The 12,795-nt window shown below is 38.1% G+C and overlaps 1 protein-coding gene across 1 annotated transcript; it reads left to right on the top strand.

The window, feature by feature from the left end:
• The first annotated feature begins 3,289 nt into the window (after positions 1 to 3,289).
• LOC149819011 (phytochrome-interacting ankyrin-repeat protein 2-like) lies at positions 3,290 to 11,851 on the top strand. The gene is made up of 3 exons (XM_089984921.1): positions 3,290 to 3,985; positions 10,112 to 10,283; positions 11,393 to 11,851. Exons 1-3 carry the CDS (start codon positions 3,854 to 3,856, stop codon positions 11,602 to 11,604), a joined length of 516 nt encoding a protein of 171 aa, XP_089841047.1. The 5' UTR covers positions 3,290 to 3,853; the 3' UTR covers positions 11,605 to 11,851.
• The last annotated feature ends 944 nt before the right edge of the window (positions 11,852 to 12,795 follow it).

Raw genomic sequence — 12,795 nt, 5'->3', positions numbered from 1 at the left:
CTTTTAGAATGAGAGACGATTGTTGTCACAAACTCGTCAACCTTTTTTTTGCGTATTCTGCCTTATATTTGGGCAATAATGAAATTGTTAGTTGTTGTTTGTTTAAGCACATCTGGATTTTCGATTAGTGAGGTTGTATTTTCTATGATAAATATCAGACACCTAGGACTTTGGCCATGGTGCAGACTCCTCTACCCAAGTATTAATTTCACGTCATACTTCATAGTAGGAAGAATCACCCACTATATAATTTTTCTTCTTTATCTCTTTTTGTTATGTTTTAATAGTAGCAGATGATGTGTATGGACTCCTCCAAGTCAGTCATCTCAATCGTCATATTGTAATAAACAAATTCGAAATTTTCTACAATAATAAATTGGATAATATATGTAAACATGTGAGCAACAGAGACAAGACACAAGCTATTGAAAAAACATTACAAAAAATAAAAAAATTTGCTATTCCCGATGCAAAAACTTGAATCATTAAAAAAACAAAAAAATGTTCCCTAATCATGTTTATAATACAAGATACACAATATATAAACAACCAAAATAGATTATACAAGTACGCAAATCGTTAAGGAAACAAATGATTTAAGACAACTAGTTAGACAAATGGACACTCACATATAGATGATTTAATTAAAGAAAATAATAAAATAGGTTATTGAATATGCAAAGATAACTTAAAACCATGCATTTTTTTTCATAAAATAACTAACTCATGCCAATATTTTAAAAAATTAATCAATTCAAGCTGTTAAAAAAAACTATTTCAGCCATTAAATATGTGTTTACCAAAATTTTTTAAGGATGAAGTGTCATCGATGAATTATCAAAAAAGGTCATAAAAAATTATTGTCGAGGAAAAGCACGTTCGGGACTACAAAAGACCCTTGTTTATGCGAAAATAGCCCTAAGGTGTAGACATTCAGTTTTTAAAATTGAAGGGTCACATTTAATGCTCATACAAAAATCCGTAAACAAGAAAAAAATTCACTTTGTATTCATTCTCAATCTTTGCGATGTTTCAGAAAATTCATAAATTTTCATTAAATCCGCATATAAAGAGCATATTCACAATGACCTAATTTGCAAAGGTAGAATCTTATTTGCGATAGTCGTTTTATAGTGTGAACTTTTTGAAAATTCGCAACATGTTATATGCATAGATCATCACATATTTGTGGATCTCCTTGAAGGTCAATTATTAAAATATGGTTCACATAGTCTCTCATGAATGCCATATTATATATGTGAATTTAGTACCTTATTTGCGGTGATAGTTTTGGAATGCAAACTTCATGAAAATTCACATGTTATATGCGCAGATCACCATATATTTGTGGATCTCCTTGTAAATCAATTACTGAAATGAGGTTCACATGGTATCATGTGAATGTCGTACTATATATGTGAATTTAATACCTTTTTTGCGATGGTCATTTTATAGTGTGAACTTCATAGAAATTCATATGTTATATACGCCGATGACCACATATTTGCCTATCTCTTTAAGGACCAGACCAGTTACTAAAAAGAGGTTTGCATGGTGTGTCATGAATGTTGTACTGTATATGTGAATTTAGAACTTATGAGCCATAATCATTTCATAGTGGGAACTTTACCTAAATTCACATGTTATATGCACAAATTACCACGTATTTGTGGATCTCCTTAAGGATAAGTTATTGAAAGGAAGTTTGCATGGTATCTCCTTAATGTCATACAATATAAGTGAATTTATTATGGTATTTGAAAAGTTACACATATTTCAGTTACAAAAGGTTCAAAAATTTGGTTATGCCAACTTCACGGGGTTCACGTAAAAAGATGTGTGTATATTTTACTGAGAGTTTGCAATACCTGAAAAGTGTACTGATATATATCCTGCAAAACTTAGGATGTTTGCTTATGTGAATTAAAAATGTCTTAAAAAAGTTAAACATTTGCAAATTTGGACATGGGGTAAATTTAAAAAATTGTGGGATATTCAGAGAAATTATTATTTTGTTGTACCGTACAGTTTTCCGTTATTAGTTCCTCACTGTATATTGACATTCACATCAAGGGCTGTATAGTGATCTGATTCGGTTTAGATCTTAGGATTACTGAAGCCAACCTAATCAGATTTTGCACAATCAGATTTTGGATGAAAAAAGCTAAAACCACATCTGATCCAACTAACTTAAATAGGTATCTGGATCACAAATTTACATGTATTCAGATTCAGATCCATGTGAGTTTTGGATTCGTTTAGATTTAGGATTTAATTGATGCTCTATACATAATCCAGATCTGATTATTAATGGGATATGACTTCTGCTATCGAATCCGACTAGCCAGATTTGAATTCGGTCAGATTTCTGACCTGAATCCCAACCATTTATCTGGTATCACATATCTGAAAACAGGATCCTAATTGTGTGTGTCAATGGGTTGGGTTTGACCCGGTCCTGACATGTACTAAACCCTATAAGGTCAGGGTTTGGTGATAAATGAGGTGGTCCAATTACAATCCCAGCCAAACTCCAAATGGTCTGATCAATATGTGGAGCCAAGTATGGTTTGTGAAGTTTCGTACCAGAGCTGAGCCCAACCCGAGTTCCAACTAAGATCTACAATTTCTTCAATGTAAAAAAGATAAAAAAACAATTGTTTCACCATGTATGGTCTGGTGTAATCTTTATAGGATCTGGGTATGACCTCTCTTATGATGGGTCTGATTGAACCTGTAACCGTACCCAATACCAGCATCTTAAATCAGATTTGAGTTTGGTCCCACCTTGGTCCGAATCAAACCCGACCCATTAACACCCCTAGTCCTAGGGGAGTCAACATGTCGGACCCTGTTAAAATGGGTGGTGCAAACTCGGATCTGACTAAGTGATGCGATATCAGATCCAGATTGGGCCCTGACCAGATTTTCATAAGAAAAATCATATCCGGATCCCATAAAAATTATATAAACCAAACCATATAAAATAATATCTTTTAAGTTTTTTACATTGAAAAATTACAGATCTTAGTCGGAACTAGACTTGCAACCCGAGTTTTAGTATAAATTTCATAAACCATACCCGGCCTATTTAATAATCGGAACTCATACTGCTGACCCGGATAGTTAATTGGACCCCTTCTTTGTAACCAAGTCCTGACCCTATAGTATCCGGCATGGGTTGGGATCGGGCCATACTCGAATTCGGATCCGAATTTCGGTCTAAATCCGGGAAACCTGAGGATTTCTCGCGGCTATAAATACCCGAGAAGGCTCCAAACAGAGTCCCTGTGCGTGAAGCGTCTAGGGTTCCATGTTTCCGTGCCAACGCCTCCCTTCACCTTCTCCTTGTCCTCTCCGAGTTTACACTTACATGCTCTCCTCTATCTGATGAATCTTTCTTTCTCCCTCTCCCCTGTTCTTTGATTCCTGCTTTCGATTTTCCCCTCTTTCCTCTCCTCATCCGTCTATCCCCTCTCAGATTTCCATTATGATTTTCGCTTCACCGTCGAAACTCCTCCCGAGCTTCTCCTCTCAGAATCTTCGCATCTTCGGACCCGGATTGAATCCTTTTTCACCGTACGGCATGGCCAACCATTCCTTTTCCTCTCGTTAATCTCGAAAACCCTAACCTACTATGTGAATTTCGGTCTTTTCCTTTTTAGTTTCTCGCGAAACCGTTGTTTCTTTCTTTTATGGGACGTCAGGAAACTTGATTCTTCTGGAGGTCCTTGAGGGCTGTATCTCCGGCACAGAAAAAGTTTTAGGTTGAGTGTTGAAGGAGTGGTATTTTCTGTATTCTTTTGGTCGGATTATACCCGGATAGTCTGTCTACGGTTTGTTTTTGTGCGATATGCCACAAGATTGTGCGGCTTCTCTGCGGCGGAACTTATCGAGAAGGAGGTCGTTCGTTTATCCTGAAGGGAGGGATGATAGAGGCTGGACTCTTCTTCACATTGGTGCGCATAAAGGCGATCTCAGGGAGGTATTGAGTTCATGCTTTTTTATATTTTTCTTTTCGTTTTCCACGTGAATTGTACCAGAGATTTTTCAGTTAGATAAATAGCAGTAATTTATGCGTTTTTTTTCATTGATGGTTTCAGACGTCTTTGTTTTTGAACTATGAAAAAGATCATCGATATTTCACAAGATAGAGAGAAATTTAGATTCATGCGTTCTATATAGTTTATATGCGTTCATGCCCCCGTCCTAGAGTTTCACATGATTTTTTTTAGGGCATGTATTTTTAAATTGTTGCTTTTTCCTTGTATCTACAGTTGGAACTTGCCTTACATGATTTCTTTCTTGCTGAAAGAAAAGTGTCACGACCATTTGATTCATCCTTAGCTCTTTCCTTCTATTGTTTGTTTGGCTTGATATTTGACTGTTAAAAGAGATCAATACATTTTTTTGATAGGCAGGATTAATAAAATTTGTCAGAGGGACATATCGAATATGTTGAAAAGTACTGTTATTCGCAGGAGAATCTTTGGGAAAATATCAACATGTATTAAAATTATAAATTATAAAAGTGTAAACTAATCTAAGGAAAGCAAAAGAGTATTTAAGACGTTAAAATCATTTTTTATGACATTAATATCAAGGCAAAAATAAATTGTGAAATATCAGTTTTTCAGGAAATACATCAGTTTTTGAAAAATATTGTAATAAAGTTGTGATGTTTTAAAAGTTTCATTGATATTTGTTATATCAGTATTTTCTACATTAATTTGGTTATTGTAATTTAAAGGCAGTTGAAAATTGGTTTTAGGGTGATGTTCATGTAACCTTCAATTTAAGATTTCAGATCTAGTGACTTTGAATATGATGTCTCCTTCTTGTCCAGCCAACGTCTCTTCCTACTACATTTTGTATTTCAATTAAAAAATGGACAAGTCTGTTCTCTCGACAGACTCATCCACGACTAGTATGTGTTGCCAGACTTGTGCCTAGGTTGACTAGGTGCAAATTTGACTTAACAAAGACATATCAATACAACAGCTTAAAGGATTATTTTACCAACTTGTCATGAATTTATCCTTCTTGGGAGATAGAATATGGAAAACAATCATTTCTCAATCTTGACATGTTCCTCTTCAGTGGGTGGACTTGATTTAACCAATTAAGTGAGTTTTGGCTGTGTTTGGATGCAGATCATCCCAAAATAAATAAAATGGTTTTGAGAAAAAAACATAATTTATTGTGTAATTATAGCTTTTATCTGTATAGAAAAAATTAAATGAAGTTCAAAAGAACTATTTTGTTTGCGTTAAAATTGTGTACGTTTATTTATTAGAATAAAATATGTTTGATAGTTTTTATACTTATGGTTTTAATTATTTTTAATGAATATTGTAGGGAATTACAAAATTTTATCACTTCTTTTAATGGTATTACAAGAAGGCTGATTCACTGGTAATGAAAGAGTAGAATGTTGAATTGTTTCTGCCCTAATTGGAGTATGCATGAAGAGAGATAGTATTGCACATGAAGAGATACGATAAATGCATAATGTTAAAGACCATTGTTGATCCACTCATGATCAACATCTCATGAACAAGTAGTTATGAGGCACAAATATTTGATCATCAATAAATATATTATTGATGGATGTCTTCAAAGATTTATTTGGCCCATGAAGTAAGGGGAAATTCAAAATCCTCGTTGGAAAGCAACTCAGCGTACATCTTCGAAAACTCTCAAAATGTTTTCGTGGAAAAGATTGTCATATAGCACTAAATTATTTTCAAAGAAAGAATAAGGAGAATTCAGACTTATTTTGCTATTCAAGTTGATAAGTGGGATTGAGACAATTGTTTTTTAGTAGATGCTATAGTGTGGGAAGATTGCTACTATTTTGGTGGTGACATTTGATACATAGTGGCAAAAGTTAAAAATGGCAAAATATCGGCAGCCAAAAACTTTTGAGAAATTGATTTTTTCTTAAATCTTGCATTTTTTGGCAAATTCTCTGCAATAAAAAGTATAAAAAATAATTTTTTATAAGGAAATATAAATAAATAATATTTAAAAATAATAACTACATGGGTTTTTCATGATAAATAACTGATAAAAATATAAATATCAAGTTTTAAATGCGATATTTATGTTTTTGGCGAAAAACTCATGAGAAATTATTGTTTTTAACTTTTGGGTAATTTCTTGCGATATTTTCACGAGATTTTCATAAATCTCGCGAGAATTATCACTATGATTCGATACAGCCTAGAAGACAAAAAAAGTATTTCATATCATTTGGCCCTAGTTTTGTTTTGTTTTTTTTCATGACCAGGAACCCTCGCTGTGAACCGGGCCACTTAATGGGTTCACTCCCCTACTTGGTAAACCCCAGGTGGGGTCACCGACAACCAAGCCCATACAGAGCCCACTAGATAAAGGCACCCACACACCCAGTGGGAGTCGGACCTGGGACAAGGGGGTCAGTACCTTCTTCCCAGGCCTGTTGCCACTCGAGTGACCCGGACAGGTGTCATTTGCCCCATTTTGTTGTAGATAAAAGGAGTGTAAATTATCATAATGAATTTTATGTAGTTGTGCACTACTTGTAGATGTAAAAGGGAGTCATATATTTGAAGACATCCGTCATTAATATAATTGGTGATGCTTAAAAATTTGAGTCCCGCAACTATTTTTTCATGATATGTTGATGCATGACTGTATCCACATTGAGCTTTAACATGATGCATTTCTTTTAGCTTTTCATCTGCATTCACCATCTCTTATCATGCATCCTTCAATTGGGACAGTAGAAATGTAGCCTTCTATTGTATTACTAGTGAACCATCCTCCTTGCAGCACTATTGGAAGAAGTGACAATTTTATAATTAAAATATTCAGTAAAAATCAGATTTTTACATTTTTTTTTAACTTATGGAACATTTTATTATGTTAAAAAATATACATAATTCGGACACTTAGTTGTCTTGATTACTTTATTTTTTTTTTGCTATATGTAGGTGCTATAATTCCACAATGACAATGTAGACCCTGAAAAATTCTGTTGCTTTCAATTAATACTGCACAAACAAACAAAGTGAGCATAATTGATGAAACAAGTGTGAACAGATTCTTGGTGTACAGGTGATTTTACTTGATAACTTAGAAATTAGTAAAGTTAGAATATTTTGTATATTACTCACAATCTCACATAAACTTAAAAAATAAGATTTTTCTTTTAGGAAATAAAACAAAAACCACAATGTTATATAAGAAATATGAATTGGCTTTTTTTTTCATCCATTTGTTACATTAAAAGTTAACATGTTTTTTCCAAAAAAGTTCTATGGCTTATTTGGATGATAAAGGGAAAACCTGGGTAGTTAGAAACCTAGTTTTGCTTATAACAAGATTTTTGTCAAAACCTGGTTTGCCAAAAACTTGTTTTTTTGCCTGTTTGAATGACCAAAAACACAAAAAGCCTAGTTTTTGGTTGCCAAAAACAAAAAAAGAAAAACGATGTTTGCCTTTTTCAAGCTACCGAGTAGCCATAAAATGTTTGGAAATGTGCCATTTTGGCCACCGGTCGGCCCAAACTGGTTATACAAAGAAATATCCCAATCATTTTTCGGTTAGTGGGGTGACCGAGAAATGACTGGACAAGATTTTTTTTACCAAAAAAAGGAAAAGGGAAAATATCTCATTTATTTCGTTTGGATGGTAAAAACATGTCAGCAGAAGTGTTTTTTCCAAAAAAAAGAAAAAATCTAGGCCATTTTCTGGCCTTCACTGGCCAGAAAATGTACTTAGCATCTTTAAGGCCATAATTTTTGGGTGGCACACCACACACACCGATCTTCATAGATTTCTTAGAATGCTCAATGGGTGCCTCTATAGCCTATTAGCCTGTTAGAATCCCCTTATTATACATGATTTCCCTTAACCCTAACAGGGTATGGGTTACGTATAACCTGCCCTTGACTCATAACTAACCCAAACTTCTAGATGCAATTAGGTAACTAACCCCAATTCCCCTCACAATACCTTGTTATCCTTGACTCCTAGGCACTTGATGTTCCTAACTAACAGTTCAAGACCAGTTCATAAGATATAATGAAAATTAATCATCTTACATGTTACTCAACAAGGGTCACCCATAGACAAAACTAGGTTTAACTGGAAGCAAATATCACTAAATATAATTTGAACAATTTGCATTCTCTTCATTTATATCCGAGCATTATAAACTGCTTAAACCCACTGAACTTTTAAAAGAAACATCTGAAAATGTCCAAGTTATCATTAAAGAACTTAAATCAACTTGTTGTAACCATTGTTGTTGTTTTTTCCCTTGATGGCGTCCCTTAACTGCCAAACTCTTCATTGAAGGTACTTGTGTTAAGCTTAAGCACCTCTGATTTTTCAATGTTGATTTCATACATTGAGTGATCCACTTGAACTTGCCTGACTGTGTCTCTGTGTCTTTGCCTTAATGGATTTCACATTTTCTCTCGACTAACAATTTAGAGGAAAATCTGCTCAAATGATCAAATCTGTCATAACTTGCCCGAATCAGTTGCCCATGAGTAGCATGAGCTTTTCTCTTCATTCTAGTGAAGATAGAAATGGAGTTCCCCTCTGGTAAAGTGGAATTGGTTGTTGAAGAGGGTTTTGCGTGTACATAAGCTGTAAGATAGCGGAAGAAACTTAGATATTCTATTGCTTGTCATTCCCACAATCTTTTCTTGGAAGGGCTGCAATTATCTCTTTCCCATTTGGGTGGCTAGAATCTCTCGAGAGTTCTCAACTTTCCAAATCCTAAGTCATGATGTTAGCTATGTCACATGGGTGCGGGTGCGACACGGGTGTGGCGCAATTCCAAAAAATTTGGACACGGGGACTCGGCTATATATATATATATATTAAAAATATATATTATAAATATATATATTTTAAATATTATAATTATTTATAATATACTGCCAAAATAATCTGCGAGCAGAGGGTGCAGGGAGGGGGGCCGAGCCCCTCCCCTGCGAGCAGAGGGTGCAGGGAGAGGGGCCGAGCCCCTCCCCTGCGAACCGAGGGTGCAGGGAGGGGGGCCGAGCCCCTCCCCTGCGAGCAGAGGGTGCAGGGAGGGGGGCCGAGCCCCTCTTCTGCGAGCAGAGGGTGCAGGGAGGGGGGCCGAGCCCCTCCTCTGCGAGCAGAGGGTGCAGGGAGGGGCCGAGCCCCTCCCCTGCGAGCCGAGGGTGCAGAGAGGGGGGCCGAGCCCCTCCCCTGCGAGCAGAGGGTGCAGGGAGGGGGGCCGAGCCCCTCTTCTGCGTGCAAATGGTGCAGGGAGGGGGGCGAGCCCCTCCTCTGTGAGCAGAGGGTGCAGGGAGGGGCCGAGCGCCTCCCCTGCGAGCAGAGGGTGCAGGGAGGGGGGCCGAGCCCCTCCCCTACGAGCAGAGGGTGCAGGGAGGGGGGCCGAGCCCCTCTTCTGCGTGCAAAGGGTGCAAGGAGGGAGGCTACGAGCAGAGGGTGTAGGAGGGTCGACATACCTGACGGAGGGGGAGACGGTGGCTGCCTGTCACCGGAGTTCGGATCGTCGGCGTGGTTGCAGGAGAAAGCTGCAGGGGCTGAGGGGGAGAGGCAAAATCGAGAGGGTAAGCCCCTCTCCCTGTCGATAAACCCCTTTTAGGGTTCGGCTGCCAAAAAAATTGGATCTGGGTCGGGTTTGGACCCGACCCGACCCGGATCCAAAACATAATTTAAAACTCGAAATGGACAATTTTGGACTCGGTCAAAGTTGACCGAGTCCAAAATGTGGACGGACTCGGCCCGGACTCGTTGACCGAGTCCGACTCGGCGTTGACCGAGTCCGGGCCGAGTCCGAAGCCGCACCCGAGTCCGCACCCGAGTCCGTGCGTGTCGACGCGGGTGCGGCAACCCTTTAGCCGAGTCCGTGTGACATAGGATGTTAGTTATATGCTTGAATGAGTTGGCCTGGCCTGATCCTCGATGCTTGGAAACCCCCATGATCAGATTCTTTTTTAGTTGGTTCACCCCCCCAAGCAATAGTTTTTGACTGGTCAAAAAACCTGATTTGCACAAACCTTCTGGAAACTGATTTATGTGCATGTCTTATCATTGTTGACATTTATTTTTCCGACAGGTGCGACGCCTTCTTGATGAGGGCATGGATGTCAATACCCCAGCATGGGGCCCGAAATCACATGGTGTGACCCCACTACATCTTGCTGCCCAGGGAGGCCACCTGAAGGTGATGGATGAATTACTTGAACGTGGTGCTGACATCGACGCTAGAACAAAAGGCGCCTGTGGCTGTAAGTATTCGACAGTTGTTCATGTCACTCTTTTCTTAAATTTCATAGTTACTCCAAAATATTGCTGTTATCATAGTCTGTCTACGAATTTCAGAAACTGTCTTTGATTGGGGTACTGAACTCTGTGAGTTTCGTGGGCTGTCTAAGCAATTTTCTATGCAGCCTGACCATATCCGGTAAGTGGAGAATGTTGGTAGTCCCCAGCTGGTCTGGACTTTGACCTTTCTTAATCTTGCATCAGAATGAAGGCATGATTTTGTGTGCTCTGATGCAAATATTCTTCTTTGGACAATGATAGGATAGATGCTGTTAAGACTGGGAAAATTAAAGTCATTCTTTCTGCTACATGCAAAAAAATAAGTGGTTCTAGGGGAGGTAACAGTAGATTTCATGAAAGCATCTTTCTTTTATGCATGGTTGTAGGCCATCGAGCAGACCACCTTTTCAAACATGTAACATGGCATCATGATTATAAATCCTTTTAACAGTGAGTCATTGATCACATCTTGAAATTTGAATTAAATTCAGGTCATTAATCTTGTGAATTATAAAGCAGATTAATTTGGAAATGCGAAAAAACTAAGACAACTTATGCAGACGTGTGTGAGTGTGCGTGCACGCTCAGTGTTAACAATATGAGCAATAAAACATGAATATCAAGTGCAAATTCTTGACTAACAATTCTAAATAGTTGTAATTTAGAAATCTATAGGTGAAAATTGAAATCTACATCATTAATGATAGATATTGAAAATAAGGCAGGTTGGTCATTCCAGAAGCAGGAATACCCATGAAGCGTGATGATTTTCGTGCTGTAGATGCTTGTGTCATGGGACATACTGTTTGTCTAAAAGTGCATGTCATTTTGGTGAAAACCTGTACACTTTTATGCATGGCATTTGTCTTAGAATCCACAACTTTAATCTTACCACGTTTTCTTCTCGAGTGGAAGTTATTTCTTATTATCATTGTTTGCCAATTTTGTGTAAAAATATATAGGCGTACTGTTTGAATTTTTGTTCTGCTTCCTGCTATCTGTTCTATATGAAAATGTCTTGCACCAACTTCATTTTTAAAATTTTCATAATCATTCATCTTTGATCTACCAGGGACTCCCCTGCACAATGCGGCAAAGGCTAGAAAGAAAGCAGCAGTAGAATTTCTCATCGAGAATGGTTCCTTCCTGCCACCCGACATCAACGATGTCAGATTTAATCCTCCCTTGCACTACTGTACTGGCTTGGAGTGGGCTTATGAAATGAAGAAGCTCCGAGAGGAGAACCTGTCTGCAGGAGATGGTTCTTCCACATCTGAGAGCTGATATGGTACGGTGTTTGTGGTTTGCCTACATGGTGTGCCTCGGCTTTTACTAGTCAGAGCTGCCATGAACGTTTAATTAGGTGACTGATCGTGTTTCCTTCAATGGGATTGTTTGGTGACACTCTTAATTAACTATACTGGTTCATTTCATTTTCTGTAAGTGTGGAAACTCACTTAGCGGACTAGTTCAACGTAAACAAGGTTGTCGTTATCGTAGATTTGGTGCAGCTGCTTGTGAACAAAGTTTGTTAACTTCATTGCAGGAGCTTGTGGTACAGATAGAATCTAGAAAGGTAATGCCACCTGAGTGGTTTCCTGATGGTTCAGACATATCCCAGTTTGTCAGAAAAAAAAACAAAGGGATGTCATAATCAAATGGTTGAGCCCTGCAGGAAACAAGATTCCTAACTTTTTTTTTTGAAGTTTAATCATTTTGCAATAAAAAATCATTTTCGTAAATCTAGTCTGCTTGATTTTATTCAAACCGGTTATTTTTTAATAGCATTGGTTGAACACATACGCATGAACTTATCATTAGTTGCATCATGTATGTCTTTCGGAGTTTGGACATAAAAAGCTTGGAGAAGCCCAGCCAGTAAGATTTCTTCTAGGCTTGTGTTTGATGCCAATCAAGTATCAACTGTGTAACTTTATGTTTTTGAAGTATATGATAATTATGATCCTAAATATTGTCCTTTTAGGGAATTTATCACATTGACCCAAGGATTTTCAATTTAAAAATGAAAAATTCAACGTATGAAAATCAATTAAGAACACCTGAGCACATGCTTAATCAAACAAACACCACCTGCAAATGACAATGTAGAGGCTTGCCAACTTTCAATATGTATAGAGGTCTTGTAGAAACTCGAATGGAGTGCGAAAGTGAAACTGTGACCAACTCTCCGGCGACGGAAAACCTTAACAGGGAGGTCGATGTGTGGCATGTCCCTCCGGACAAGGGAAAACCAGTCTCCATGCATGTTGTTGTCATCAACCGGGCTCCCATCCTGGTAGGAGACTCATCTGGGCGCCGCTCATGGGCGGGGGCGGTAGTTTCAGGCCATACCAAAGCTCCGGCGTTTCCTGTTCAGGTCTCATTAGCGGCTCCGGAGAATCCAAGGCCGAGGGTCCAGATCCCGGCGAGAAGATATGCCGAGCTGCTGGAACCGATGAACCTCACACTGCTTGC

This window comes from Nuphar pumila, chromosome 13 (genome assembly GCF_984573655.1).
Source record: "Nuphar pumila chromosome 13, dmNupPumi1.hap1.1, whole genome shotgun sequence".
In the NCBI taxonomy this organism is placed as follows: domain Eukaryota; kingdom Viridiplantae; phylum Streptophyta; class Magnoliopsida; order Nymphaeales; family Nymphaeaceae; genus Nuphar; species Nuphar pumila.
This window is presented reverse-complemented; position numbering and strand designations above follow the sequence as displayed.